Below are 15,998 nucleotides of genomic sequence, written 5' to 3' on the forward strand. Positions count from 1 at the left end.
TCCAGAAGATGCCTGTTTAAGAATATTAACAAGGTCATCATCATGCAACAGCGGTTCCACCAGACTCGTATCACCTCCTGCCCTCTGCATCTCTCAGCCACACCGTCACCTACCCCTGCACCATCTCTCAGTACACCATCACCTACCCCGTTTCGTCTCACAGCACACCATCATCTCCCATCCTGCTTCGTCTCTCTGCACACATCACCTCCAGCGGCGTCTCTCAGCACACCATCATCTCCCACCCTGCGTTGTCTCTCAGCACACCATCATCTCCCAATGCACCTCCCCTGCGTCTTTTCATGTTCTGCCTATGTCTCTCACCATCACCTTATCCCTTTTCCTTCTGTGTCAAATAGCCTCCCCAACTTCATTCTGTATTTCCCTCCATTCTATTTACCATACTATCATTTCACTCATGAATTACACAGGTTCTCTGGCCTATTAATAGTAAAACCAGGTGAAATGCAGGTTTGAGGTCTGTCAGCAACAGAATCTGTAATTCCAAAGTGTCCCTGTTTAAAGGGATAGTATGTCAAGTATAGCACTGAAGTAACATTTCGGGCGCTATTCAATTCTTTTCACCCCCTTCCACACCCATTCTGTTTCTGAGTGGTATAATAATTTCAGCTCGCTACCCCCGGGGCCCAATCCTTTACGCAGCTAAACCTGATTACTATGGGTGCAATATGCGCAATTACGCGGATTACTTTAGAAAGGAGATTGGCGTGATATATCATTTGAATACCGCCCGTAGAATTTGAATACTATAAAATTATACAGAGCAGCTGATTGGTTGGCATGTGCAACTTCTCCACTTGCTCACTTCTCCACTTTTTTCACTGCTTAGTACATCTTCCCCTAAGTTTATCTACAGTAGCTCTCCTCTGGTAGTCTACGCTGCAGCTCCGGCATTGCAACTGCCGCTGTGCATGACCCATACCCTCCAACATGATCCCTTCCACCACATACAAAATACTCTACACCTGGCCTTTTTACATAAAGTAGGATTGCAGTCACCCGTTTTCAGACCGCCTTCTCATCAATTCATCATTTCAGCACTGGTGACTGTAATCATAAACTAATAGGGAAATCCAGGAACAGAGCATTTTGTACTGATTGACTCGGAGGGTCTACATGACCACACCTCATTGGGGGTGTGACCTTGCATCACAGGAGCATGTTATTGTGACCCGCCCTGTTTCTCATGCATGCTGGCCGAGCAGGCCAGGCTTTTAAGAGGCAAGACCACCCCATCTTGCCCCAGAAGAACCATATGCCCAAATCAGCCCTCTGCTACATTACGCTAAATTCCCTAGGAAAGGGATCAGAAGGCTCCCTCTTGGGGTTGGCCATTGACCATCAATGGTTACCCACAAATGGTAGATGGGTATGCCATTGATGGCAGTGAATTAATGGTTCTCCACCATCAATGGAACACAACACAAACAGACTATCCCCCATCCCCCCCTTAGTCACAAAGCCTAGCACCACTTCCGATGCACCCCCAAAGCACTACACCCAAGCTCTGATTGACCCGCAGACCTGTGAATCGCAGAGCAGGAAGGATCATCGGTAGGTGAAACCATTGAAGGTTACCCTGTAGATGGTTTTATATACCATCAACGTTAAACCATACTTGCCGACCTGGCAGCCCCCTCTTCCGGGCATAGGGGGCGTGGCCGGTGGGTGCTGGGCTTGCCAGGGGCGTGGTTGGCTGGGTGGTGGGCGTGCTAGGGGTGTGGCCATGAGAACACCCACTGCTCTACAGGAAATAGGCACTGTAGAACGGGTGGCAAGGCTATGATTATGTGATTCCCATCATCGCAATCCCGCACTGCCCACTTTCACTAAAAGCTGAAGGGGGTAGTAGGTCAGAATTGAGACAACTGCCTGCCTTTCCGGGGGGCTGAGAAGGAAGGCAAGTTTGGGTTAAACCACCAATGGAAATCATTGATGGTTTACCCACCGATAACCATTCCTAATCCCTCCTGGGCACTCTCCAATAGCACATGCGCAGTAGTTCAGCCAGTGTCCAACCCTGTAAGTAAAGTGATCGCATTTGCCATCGCTATACCTCTTATGCATTACAGGGACACGTCCGGTCCTTCATGTGCATAATGGTTAATTCAAGCTAAAATTATCATTTCTTATTGTCACGATAAGTGAAGATAAGAAGTTAGCCACTTGAGAAGTTGCCCATGGCAACCAATTAGTTGTTCTGTATAATTTTATAGTATGCAAAATATTAATGGTAATTCAATGCTGATTGGTTGCAATAGGCAACTTCTCCACTGGCTCACTTCTCCACTCTTATTATCATTGCTTGGTACATTTACCCCTATTATCGGGATCAATTCCCAACAAATGGTAAATATACTCCTTACTGACTGACTGTAAAACTATTGGTCAGCGGAAACTATAATTCCCGTCATGCCGCGCTCGCCCTGCTGCATTATGGGAGGGTGAGTCTCGCCTGCCGGACGCGCAGGCGCTGGCAGAACCCGGCGGAACTACAACTCCCGGCATACCCCGCCGGGCCGGCCCTCCCGTGACGTCTGCCATGTCATCCCGTACGGTAAATAAGCCGAAGTTCAGAGCGATCAGCTGATTCACGGTGTCAGGAGTCAGCGGGGACCTGACCCGGGAGCAACGAGAACACCCCCTAACCCCGCTACACAGCCCTCTCCGTGCTTCCTCCTACTCCCGGGAAACGCTTCGTGCTCCGTTTGTGACAGCGGGACAGCCCTGGCCGAGGAGCTGCGGTGCGATCCCTGAGTCACTGCCGGCTTGTGCGGTAAACAATAGGTGTCCGCAGCGTATCCCAGACCCCTCCTGGACCCGGGTCTGCCTTGAGCTCCGTGCAGAGCGGCCAACACTAATAAACCTGCCCCGGCCTCCTGCACCGGATCCTCTGCTGTCTCTCTGCGCTAACCCAGCTACTACTGGATCTTCCTCACTGTCTGGATCAGGGATCCTGCAAGATTCCCTTCTATGTGTATCTGGATTAGTGGATCTCTTAGTTGTGTGTGTGTGTGTCTGAATCCGTGCTCCCATAAAATTCCCCTGTGTTTCTGGATCCATAAGATCCCTCTGTATGTTTGGTTCAGTGATCCCTGTGTGTTTGTGTGTGCTTGGCTCGGTGATCCCATAAGATCCCTGTTTGTGTGTTTGGATCGTTGATTCCTGTGTGTTTGTCCGGATAGTGATCCCTTAAGATTCCTGTGTGTTTGGATCAGTGTTCCCTTAAGATCCCAATGTGTGTTTGTGTGTCTGGATCAGTGATCTGTGTGTTTGCATCCGTGGCGCCATAAGATCTGTGTATTTGGCTCCTCTACGGAATATCCTAGATGATTTAGATCGATAACCTCAAAATCCGGTGTCCTCTAAAGATCATTTGTTCACTGGGAGCAGCATCTGATGACATCCGTGTTTATTTTGAGCTGTAATGTAAAAATACTGTTACTATAACTGGAGCAGCGTAGCTGGAAAGGCAGTGCCATGGTAGATGACTTATTTTCAAATCTATGAACCTGTATTGAAAAAGATCTCTTGTCAGATGTCACCTGGGCTACCTGCTGCTGCGTCCTGTCCCTCTTCAATATCGTAATATCCCGGCTATGCTAATGATTTTCCCACCTTGGCCTTAGAAGACCTACTCATCCCTGCAAAATATTTTTTTTTATTCTCCTTCAGCACTTTGCCTATTTATATTTGAGAGAACAGTTCTGGAAGGCAGGCAGATTATTATTTGTCTTCGTGTTCACGTGAGAATAACAGCCAGTGACACATCTGCTTTCATAACAGGAAATAGCATCTCAGGAAGCAATACTGCTGTTTACATTTTCTTAGCAGGTATTCATATACTTATGTGCCTGTTGCTTCATTTTATTTATTTTTTATCTTGGAAGCATTGTATCATTCTGTTGATCAAGCCTAGTCTATAATTTTTCTGAAAATTTTCCCATCTTTCAACTCTTCTGTAGAATTCAATGGTAGTTTCGCAGGCAGACGTTTAATATTTCAAAGGCATTTTATAATGCAGTGTTTCAGACTGCAAGGCATACCCCATTAAGTCTAATAGGCGTCCCCTGTCTATGTTTTTGGAAGTCCTGCATAAGTCTTTTTAATAAGCAAACAGTGTAACAAATGTCTGACAGTGTATATATATGTGTATATATAGTGCTATAAAAATATTTTTGGGGTTTTAAAGTAGATCAAGACATATATATTTTTTTTATTTTGCAAAATTAATTAGGTCTTAAGTAAACGTAACCTCTGTCCTTAAATAGCGATCTGCAAGGAATTTGTGCTGTACCTAGAAAATGAGCAGCCAGGGGCCAGCAGTTGATAAAACTATGGCTGCTGGTTTAATGTGCCAAGAGAATTTTGCATGTTCCGGCAGTGATGAAGCGGTGTTTGAGTGTGATGAGTGTAATACAATACAGTGTCCGCGATGTGAGGAAGTTCTACACAAGCAAGAGAGACTTCAGAACCATGAGCGGACCCGGCTACTACCTGGTTATGTCCCTTACTGCTCCTCTTGCAAAGGAACAAGTGCCATGCACAATAACACAAATGGAACTAGACAGCGGGCAGCCGTACGGTGTCTCACCTGTAAAATGGACTTTTGTGCTGAATGTCAAAAGCGTAATCACTCTGGAGGGAACAAGAGAAAACATCCATTATCTTTTTACCAAACCGCCAAGAGCCCAGAGCCCCAGGATGACACGAAGGTGGACGAGGAGACCCAGAAAAAGAAGATGACGGAGAAAGTGGTCAGTTTTCTTCTGGTGGATAAAACGGAAGAGATTCAGGTTGGTCTACATGGGTTTAGTGTCACGTTGGTCCACATTCAATTTCATTGGTGTATTTAAAGCATAGCACTTATTTTTTGATGTGCTGCTGAATTGCAACCTGTTATCTGACACTGGTCAGCTAAGATGACCTAATACATTAATATTACATTAGTGGGTAGGGAGGTTTCAGGTTCACTACGCAGGCATTTTATTTCCACTCATAAATTTGTTGTGATATGTTTGTAATAAAGGTGATCACCACTATTTATAGGTATGGTGCTATGAGCGGAAAGTGTGATTACCCTACCCCCCCCAACCCACCGCCCGTCCGCCTACCATCCGCATATCATGGTGGTGGGACCCTGGAATGAGTTTCTGTGCAGGAGCAGCTGCATAGCTACTGCACAGAAATGACCAATCACCTGTGTAACATCTGGGCGTTCAGTCATCTGACTGATGTTACTGCAAATAGAATGCTGGGATACCCCCAGGGATTATGTAATCATTATATTGGTGTTATGCAAGCAGGTCTTCTAAAACTGTTTCCTCCATGACCAGACCACATGGGAAGGCATTGATAGCTGGGGAGGATAGATAGACGGGGGGGAAAGTAGGCCTATAGCAGTTTTTCTTTATTATTTTTATTTTAGTTTTTTTTTTTTTTTTTTAACTGATAATAGTCCATGAATGTAATATGCACATAGCATTTGTAGGAGCCCTTTAAACTTAATGTTGTCACGCATCATGTATTAGGTGGTCGGCAGTGGTCATACTCAATGCTCCATGGGCTGGGTTAAACCAATTTAACAGCGCAACAGGAATAGTGAATTTAAATGGACGCTGGTCCTGATTCACAAACGATTGCGTGCAGTGAGAAATTATCAGCAGACTGCACATGTGCTGTGAACGCATTGCACATGTGCAGAGATCAAGATGCTATGGCGTGTAACGAGAACGCAATTTGATTGACAGGAAATGGCCATTTGTGGATGGTAACATGGCGTATGCGGGCAGTGGTTGGGAAAACGCAGGCGTGTGATGGACGTTTTTGGGGCGTGTATCTGATGTCATCTGCGAATGCTGCAACTGCATTCACATTGATTTGATTAGGCAAGGGTCAGCTGCAGCTGTTGATTGTGCTTGTTTTGTGCATATGCATTGTGATTCTGCTAATGCCTACGCAGATATGTGATCACAACGGTGGGCGTCTATTATCCTTTCTGGGCAGCTCTTCACATTTTTAGCATTAACAGGGTTGCGAAAATTGATATCTCAGCCTCTATAGCGATCTATAGCGAGTTAGGCTCCACAAGCAGGAGGTGTGTTAACGGCCAAACTGTGGAGCTAATTCAGGTTGGATGTGCGATCCAACCGCAAAAATTACAAAAAAATATGTTGGCGCAGCACCTGTCCTGGGCAGGGTGTGGTATTGAAGGTCGACAGTAACTAGGTCAACAATGTCTAGGTCGACTACAATTGGTCGACAGTAATTAGGTCGACATGTTCTAGGTCGACAGGTCAAAAGGTCGACATGAGTTTTTTATGCTATTTTGTTGTCGTTTTCTTTGTAGAGTGACCGGGAACCCCAATTAGTGCACCGCGTCCCCTCGCATGGCTCGCTTCGCTCACCATGCTTCGGGCATGGTGCCTTCGCTCCACTACCGCTTCGCTCGGCACAGTTTACTGTTCCAATCGTAGTCCACGTGGATTAAGTATGAAAAAGTTCAAAAAAAAAGAAAAAAATTGTGAAAAACTCATGTCGACCTAAAGACCCTGTCGACCAATAGTGGTCGACCTAGACATTGTCGACCTAGTTACTGTCGACTTAGAGACCGGATCTCCCTGGGCACGCGCCCACATTTTTTGCCGGGGAGCTGCAGAAAATTCGATTGCCTGTCAATCAGGCAGAGCGGGTCGGGGGGGGGGGGGCAACGCTCCATTTCCTAATGGAGCGTTGCGGAGGCCGGTAAATGGGGGCGTGAATGCGGTGGCTGCGTGACGTCACACGCAGTCGCCGCAATCGGAACCATGGCGGCGGGCCTCCTGCTGGCGCATCCTTCTGCTAACCAGCCGAAATGGCGATGCGATCGCCATTTCTGCTTGTTGAATGGGAGGAGGCGGCACTCGGCATGCTGGGCGGCCTTGCCCTGCGATGGGCGGCCCCCAGCATGCGATTAGCAGAACTTGCAATCCTTACTGAATTAGCTCCTATAGCTCTGTATAATGTACCATGTTACCTTCGCTCTGTATGGACTGAGCAGCCAAATCTTCTGACCTCACTAGCTAGCAATACAGAAGGACAGAACTGTTTTCAGTCTGATGACATAATCATATTACAAGCAGGTTATGGGGTCTATTCATTATGGGTATATTACACATCCGGAATCATTAGTTTCCGCATATATTAAGTAACAGACCCATTCATTGTTACGTGCCGCTGCAGCTACCATGTATTTAGCAAATGCCCAATTTTTTTTAATTATGTGATGATCGGTTCCCCACAACCAAAGTCAAAGTGTTAGTCCCCGATTGCCTGCTCCTCCCTAATGGAAAAAGTTCTGAAGTGAGATCCAGATCCCTCCCATTTCCAGCGGCCCTCCCTGTTTCTACATGCACACTTGCATTACCCAGCAGTTTGAACTTGGTTATGGTGGGACAGGTGCTTTCAGAGCAGCTGTCCCGCAACTGGAGCAATACTGAAATGCTCCGCTACCTTTTGTATCCACTACTGCATTTTGTGGTGATATAAATACTTATACGTCCACGTGGAAAAATACAGTGACCAGCATTAGTTGGCTCCTTCTGGCGGGCAATGAGAACCGTCACAGTTGGTATCAAACTAAGCACTTCAGTCCATAGTTACCTACCCTCCCTCATTCTGCAGGAGACTCCCTGAAATAGTAGCAATCTCCATCACTCCCTGAATAGTCCTTCAATCTCCCTGAAAAAAAGAGAAATCAGAGATACATACATTCAAATAGGATCATCAGTGCCATTTGCCTATATTGTTTATAAGGCACAATGATCCCTATGCCTACATGCATATTAAAGGTTTCTTGTGGCCACTTACAGTATATGGAACCTCTTGTAAAACACAATGCACAAAAAAACCCTGCAAAATATCAGTCTTTTCTTCAACAAGTAGATCTTACTAATTTTGGGGCTCATTTACACTTGGATGTAAGTTATTTTCATGACATGCCTCTCAGATGTAGCAGTACACGTCCGCACTGATAGGTGTTACCTTCACAATCTCCCTGAAATGCTTTTTCAAAAGTAGGCAAGTATGCTTCAGTCACTTACACTTCTTTTTTTTATTTTTTTTTATTTTTATCTTTATACAGTACAGTCGAAAATAACAGTAACAATGTACATTAGGAGCCCAAATTTTCTTACATGAACTAGAATGAAGGCAAGGAGGGAAAGTGAGGTAGGAGCGGGAGATGGGTGGGGGCCATATCACATGAAAACATAGACTGTACCCAAGTAAGCATGATAATAGAAGATATTCGATAGTTAGACCATAAATGCCTTGTCCTTATCAGATGCTTTAAATTCTAACCAGAAGAACCATGTAATAGTAAAGCTATCCACAGCTGATAATGTGATGCCATGTACGTATCTAGTTCAGCCTGTCATACCATAACTAATAGAAGATTGCATGACCTCAATTTCCCTGTTATCACTGCTTTCACAGCATTATGTGGGATCTTCTGGGACCTCCTCACATATGGTTGCCTTAGCTAATTAGATGATCTCGTTTCAAAAGGGGTAGTGCTGTCAAATATGTAGAGGAGATCCCAAGCCAAAGTTACAGATCCAGCTCTTATCTGGTAGACCTAGAACCATTTTACTAAAACCACTTCTTCTGAACCACGTAGTGATGACTTTACATTGTGCCTCAATGACAGAAACTCTCAGAGATGAAACATTTACATTTTGCAGATGATCCTCTGTTTGTCAGCTGCAGTACCAGCTCTTTACCCCATACGGGAGTTAAATCTATGGGGAGGTTAAAACACTTTGACTGGCTCCCTCTGGTTACTAAGGTTAGGCTTCTCATCAATGCGTTGTTTCTATAAATTTTTTGAACATAGGACCCAAGTTGAAGAGAAGAACAATTTTGGTTTCAATGAAGGCTCCGATCTTCCAGCACTTCCACTTCTTTACCAGTCCTAATACACGTAATTGAGGATGGGATCGTTCTTTGTATAAACCTGTAGTTTGTCAATAATAAGTGTTGTTACAAAGTATTTTTTATTCTGGAGTGGGTAAACAATCTAGTATCCTAATAACTCATTTACTTGTTTGGAGACCATGTTTAGGTCCATTTTCCGAAACGTGTTAGTTATTTTGAGTTTAGAAAAAAGCCCAGAGGTTATTTTGGGGTTGGGTACGATATCCCGACGCTCAGCGCGCCAACAGTCAGAATCTTGACAGCGGAATCCTGATGATCAAGATTTTGGTAAGTATTGTAACCCTATTCCTAACCCTAACCCACTCTTCCCACAGCCTAACCCAAACCATCCCCTTCAGCAGCCTAACCCCTTACCAACCCCTCCCTTTAGTGCCTAATGGGGATCCCCTAACCTTTTGTTGGAATTATGAGCGTTGTGATTCGTCGACATGTTTATGTATAATATTTTAATATTTAAACTGTTTGTGTACATTTATTTTTTGCTAAGAATGTTCATAAGGTCTTGCCATTTTCCCCATATGTACAATTAAGTCGCTTATGTAAAATAGAATTTATTATTATTTAACCTGAAGGTACACTATGGCAAAATGCTTTTCACAAGCTGTTTTCTGAATTTTAAGGTGGAAGGTGAAGATGATTTCCTGAAGAAACTGTATTGCAACCCAGAAGATTTGCTGAAAGTTGTCTCAATTTTCGGAAACACAGGTGATGGCAAATCCCATACGCTTAACCACACTTTCTTCTATGGACGTGAAGTCTTTAAAACCTCTCCCGCTCAGGAGTCTTGCACAGTTGGTGTCTGGGCAGCGCTTGATCCCGTCCATAAAGTTGTTGTCATTGACACAGAAGGATTGCTTGGAGCCACTGTCAATCTGAGTCAGAGAACGAGGTTGTTGCTGAAAGTCTTGGCCATTTCAGATCTTGTTATCTATAGAACTCATGCTGATCGTTTGCACAATGACCTCTTTAAGTTTCTTGGTGATGCCTCTGAAGCCTACTTGAAACATTTTACTAAGGAGCTGAAAGCCACTACTGCACGCTGTGGGTTAGATGTGCCACTTTCCACGTTGGGGCCTGGCGTCATCATCTTTCACGAGACTGTACACACCAAGCTGCTGGGATCAGGTGAGTCATTATGTATTGACCAGAATATTAGATTATATGATGGAGTGCGACTGTGCATTATGTAAGCACATTTCTTCCGTGCCAGTTTCTATGTATAAAATAGATGATGGCACTGTGTTGTATAGGTCAATGTAAAATTGGACCTCTTTTAGAGTACAATTAAGTAGATAAAAATGTAATTTATTCATCCAGCCAAAGACAGTGACTTGACAATATCTGATACTGAAGCACACAATAAGGTTGGTAGTAAGACTAACCTTATCGAAATACTGAAAAGGTTTGCATCTTGTACATTCCATGTCATGGACAGGAAGCCTCTCCTAAACGCCACACCCATTCCACCTCAGGCCACATTTACATATTATTACTACCTACGCTTGTGGTCTACTCTTCTATGCTGGGTCCAGCTGCTGTGCAGTCCTCTTCCTCCTATCTCCCTGGTCACTGCATAGCTCCTCTTCCAATTTAATCCTGCTTCTTTGAGTTTCCCAGTGTTCTGCACATGTGCAGTAGACTGGCACAATCCCAAAGTCTACTCTGCGCATGCATATGGCACGTAAAAACACCCCCCCCCTTTCTTAAGCCTCCCCTGAAAAAAGCACTTAAAAAATTCTGTGTGTGCGCTATACACCATCTGTTCTGTGGCTGTCTATATGTAATGGGGTCTATGCAATGCTTTCTGGTTGTTGTTGTAGTAATAATAATGATATCTGGGCACCGTGTACCCCACAAATGGGTCTGCGTGTTTTGTGTTTTCAAAGGTGATAAATGTATAATGAAGGTGGTTTAAAGATCCTGCTGAGATTAAAAAATAGTTTACAAGTGACTATCTATGGTACTATGACTCCTGAAGGTGCCAGTGTATTGGTTTCCACCAAGCTCTGATATTTTATGTTTGGTTTTTTAGCAGTTCGTTACATACTTGCAGTAACGGCTGAGTAACCACAGCGGTTTCCTTTTTTCCTTTTCCTTTTTCCTTTTCCTTTTCCTTTCCTTTCCCTTCCCCTCCCCTCCCCTCCCCTCCGGCAAAAGAGGTAAAACAGTAGTTTTAAATTATATTGGATCGAACAATCTTTGATCTCTGCAGTGACTCTAGTTGGGGCAAATAATTGCAGCTTCCTTAATTAAAAAATAAAGTAATAACAATAATTAACAAAAAATAAAATCTCCTTTCTTAAAAATCAGTATTGTAAGAACCAGGGTTAAATGTGGAGGAGGGGTTTTGTTTTCATATTCCACCCACAAAATCTTCACTTTAAAATGGCCACTAAATCTAAAATTTAGTTTTATCCAATATGAAAAGGTATCTTATAGGAATTACAAACCTACCTGTACATGTAACTTTTTATGGGTGTGATATGATAGTCAACATTGACCTTCATCTTGAAGACGCTGATGAAATGTTGACATGTTAGACTGTCCACATCCTCCTTGGTGGAACAGAAGTCGCGTACCAGCTTCTGATGGCTGCAGCAGCTTTCAGGTCCCGGCAGTCATATGAGCGTCGCTGCCGGGTCACATTTCTGATGCTCCAACGTTCTGGGGAGTGTTCCTACCCTAGCACCTAGTACTTAACTCTCCCACCCGCTGCCTAACCCACATGTCGACATAACGGTCAACATAGTGGTGGTGATATTTTGAATGTTGGCTTAATGACTACATCCCCATTTTATTCATAGTGTAAATCTAATCTGCCACTGTGTACTTGGTGTAATGCTTTGGGTTATGTCTGAGTAATATAGATAAAATAAGATTTCATTAGGAGACACCGCACCCCTGTTTAGGTCCAGATGATACCCTATAGCAACGTGTGAGTAATTATTAGGCAGTGCTTGGTGTTGGCCTCTATTGCATGCTGAAGGAATGGGTAAGTCTAAAGTGCCGTAGATGGCAATGTGGATCTGATTTCTGCACCCCTGATCAGAGAAGCATGATAACCCCTAACCATCCATTTCTCTGGTGCCGATTTACTCCCTCTGTCACCAAGGGCTTTCTAATGGCACAAATATCCGCTTATGTTGTACATGTTGGCTCTATTTTTCAATGGGTGTGTGTGTGGGGCACTAAATAAATCAATGTGTACCAGGTGAGCTTACTCTAGCTCCATTGCAGCCTGTTTATATGCTCAGGTAGACATCTGTTAACATCGCACAGTGCATGACCGTAGTTCAACCACCCCATCCCCCCCCCCCAATATGTTCCAATAGAAATGTGAGTTGTAGCACCCCACATGAAAGAGAATCTGTTTATGAAATCATTGGAGAAAATATTTGATGTAATCGTTAGACATTAAGGCAGCCAATTTAAGTAGGCATACTTCAATAATCAAACTCCATGATGAAGCTAATTGATTGGACAAGCTTAGCATTTCTGCATGACTTGCTGCATTTCTGTAAAGGGACACAAGCCTAATGATACGCCTGATGAGGCTATGGACCTGACTTTCCTGAATACTTCATTCCAGTGTATGTCTGTCACTCGGATATCTCTGCAGTGCTGACACTATTACTCTTCCAGTCTCACGTGTGCAGTAGTGTTCACACAAGTGACAGACAAGAAGCCTGTTTCCTGGTGCCTCCTACAGTTCATCTGAAGAAACTACAATCAACCGTTTCATAATTACTATTTTTGACTCCAATGTTATTCTTACCAATTAAGTTTATTGATGAAACCACAGGCTGACCTCTGACCTCACTGGCATTCCCGGCTCCTTCCTGCTATACTATAAAATGTGTTATTACTTGTAACACTTTAAAATGCCTGCTGGTATGTTATTACGGGTAGAGATCTTTCTTTGGTTCAAAGGCCTAATTATTAGTTAATAACTGCGGCACATATCCAATAACGCCCGTATTCTGCAAGTACCCACAAATATTTAGGAGCCCCAGTATGTATGAAAGAGGGACCACAGCAGATGTATTTTCTGGAGTCCCTCCATTACTGATAGCAGCCTCAACCCTCATAGGTTTCTATGGGGCTGCAGATTAACTAAACTCTGTAGTTTAGCCCATCAGCTAACACCATCAGCCGATGGGAAACTTTCCACAGAAATTGCCTGGAGAGGGTTCCTCTGGAACACTCCCTGGTAATGGGTAGCAGACCACATGTTAAATATTTGCTTGTACAATCATTTTTCTTCTTACACATCACTTCTAGAGCCAGATAATTGTTACAAATGCCCATGCCCCTTAATGTATTTCTGAGATTAAAGGTAATGTCTGGTCCTTTGGAAGGTTAAAGGGATGCCCTTGTGTCCCCTGAAGGGTATCGGGTTCATTGATTTAAGTCCGTATGCTAGCACGCATATCTGTACAGCTTGGACTGGTTTCTTATGTTACAGCTACTCGGCATAATCTCGTATTGCTAAAATATCTGTTACTGTGCCAAGTATTTACATAGGGTTTATTTTTGTTAATTTTTTTTTTTCTTGTGTAAAACAGTGGTGACCCTTTTCTGGATTACCAAATGTATTCCTCTGTGTCTCTAATAGTCCATAGACTCCAATAGACCTCTGTCGCTGGTGGTCGAACAAAGAGTTGCTTTGTCTAGAAGATACTGCATTTCCATTAGTCTAGCAATGAGATTCCAATACACCAGTATATTAGTGATGGTTTTGGTGGACCAGTCAGGTCACACAGATGAGTTTATGGAGGCATCTTAAGCAAAGTAATTTTAACTGTTTTGGATCAGTAAATGTAGTTACTACCACAACCAGGTTTTAAACAACATAAGTGTTGGTCCGCTGAGGGTTAAAGTTTTGAAGTGATATTATTTTGTTTTCTTTCTCTTGAATAAATTGTGTTGGGATTACGATCCCTATATCACGATGCTGTGTGGCATGCTATGCAAATGCTATTAATTTATAATTTTTATATTTGAATGTGCCTTTTCTAGAAAAGGCCTCTGAAATACCAGAGAAGGTGATTCAGGACAGATTCCGTAGACTTGGCCGTTTCCCAGAAGCCTTCAGCTCTATACATTACAAGGGGACTCGCACCTATAACCCACCGACAGATTTCTCAGGCCTTAGACGTGCGGTAGAACAGCAGCTGGAGAACAACACCACGCGCTCATCTCGTCACCCCGGTGTCATCTACAAGGCTCTGAAGGTAATGTGACCATGAGTGTTATGTTATGGATTGTCTTTTCCTGACAGGTTTAGACTTTGGGGTAAATTCACCAAGATGGGAGTTCTATTTAAGATGGGATGTTGCCCATAGCGACCAATCTGATTCCAGGTGGTATCTTCTAGAAGGTGCTAGATAAATGAGAAGTAGAATCTGGTTGCTATGGGAAACATCCCATCTTAAATAGAACTCCCATCTTAGTAAATTGACCCCTATGTGTGGGTGTTGAGCTGTTCACACTAGCTGCCAGGATACCCTGGTCCTTGTCAAATTTCGTCAGCACAATGGCATAGTGTATCACACTGCCATTCACTTCCTGATTGTAGGCCTATATATGTGGAGTTTGTATGTCCTCTGGATTTTTTGCATAGGTTTGATCGCACACTCCAAAAACCTACTGGTAATTTAATTGGACTCTCTCAAAATGCGCTGGGGCACTGACTGAAATGGAAGCGAAATACAGTGCGGTGTAAGTTGGTGCTATAACAATGTATAATGGTTATAATTTAGCTTGTTAATGTCCCATGGCAACAATATAGTATTTCCTTTTTTTAACTTGTCCTACGAGGTGGATGGCCCCTGTGCTTATGTGGCAACATTTAAGAGAATCTAAAAATAAACCTAAAATTAACTGTAGTGCGAGATAAATGTCTTTATTTTATTAAGTTTCTTATATAGCGCAGCATATGTTGGCCAGGGTCAGGAGGAGGAGGAGAAAGTGAAGATATGTGGGGATGTAATGTGTTGGGTATGGGATGCTGGCGGCCAGGATCCCGGCCGCTAGAATGCCGCCAGGGAGCAAGCTCAACAAAGCCCCTTACAGGCTCGCTGCGCTCTCCACGCTGCAGGATTGCAGTGTTGTAGACACTCACAAGTGGAAATAGGCCCTGTGAACCGGGATTCAGGCTGGCGTCATTGTCATTGGTCGGGATTCCGACATCGGTCTCCTGACCGCCGGGATCCCAACTGCTGCCAATATATCTACATCTCACTGTAATTGAATAGGAAAGCTTATGAAAGTTGTGGGTGGTTCTGGAATTTGATAAACTTTCCTGAAATGGTCCTTTTGTCACAAAACAGAACAAATGTGTTATTTCCACAGTAACTTAATCCCATATATTGCAGTTCTGTTCAGATAGATCAGTATTTTTCGCAAAACTACAACTCACGCTGAGTTATGCCCATAGTTCTGTCAGATAAACTCTGCATGATTGTTGTTTTTTACAAATATTTTTGGTTTAATAGATGGTTACTTCATTACTTTTTGGACTGTGGAATTCAAGTTGTGTATCCAGTATTACAATAAAGTGGAGTAGTGGAACCTGGGTGTGTCCCTTTTTAAAGTGTACAGTAGATTTACAGCCAAAAAGTTAAAGAAGTTTTTTGTAGTTGCCATGGTAACTGGAGTTGATCTTTGTCACCACAGTGCACAGCAGGTGGCAGCATTGAGGTCCCGGGGAACTGCTCTGCACTCTGCTACATCTTAAGAATGCCAAATTGATTTCTCACAAATATTTAAAATGCCCGCTCTAATATATATTGTAAACGCCTGCACCTCTTGTCATATCCCATGAATGTGCACTATATATCGCAAAACACTGTATCCCATAAGAGAAAACAATACACCCACACATTATCTGAGTTCCAAAGCTCATTAAAGTATATATTTGCTATTAAAAGGATATGGATTCAATATATATATTTCTCTATCGTCCTAGTGGATGCTGGGGTTCCTGAAAGGACCATGGG

General features: G+C 43.5%; 1 protein-coding gene across 2 annotated transcripts in view; it reads left to right on the forward strand.

The window, feature by feature from the left end:
* Positions 1-2,448: 2,448 nt before the first annotated feature.
* ZFYVE1 (zinc finger FYVE-type containing 1) overlaps positions 2,449-15,998 on the forward strand; it is an 89,742-nt gene continuing 76,192 nt past the window's right edge. The window contains exons 1-3 of one of the 2 annotated variants that reach the window (XM_063947682.1): positions 2,449-4,817; positions 9,618-10,122; positions 14,017-14,231. In XM_063947682.1, the coding sequence (XP_063803752.1) occupies positions 4,326-4,817; positions 9,618-10,122; positions 14,017-14,231 (1,212 nt within the window). In that variant the 5' untranslated portion in view covers positions 2,449-4,325. The remainder of the gene's footprint in view (positions 4,818-9,617; positions 10,123-14,016; positions 14,232-15,998) is intronic. The other variant, XM_063947681.1, reaches the window with a different exon arrangement.

This window comes from Pseudophryne corroboree, chromosome 12 (genome assembly GCF_028390025.1).
Source record: "Pseudophryne corroboree isolate aPseCor3 chromosome 12, aPseCor3.hap2, whole genome shotgun sequence".
NCBI classification, from domain to species: Eukaryota; Metazoa; Chordata; class Amphibia; order Anura; family Myobatrachidae; genus Pseudophryne; species Pseudophryne corroboree.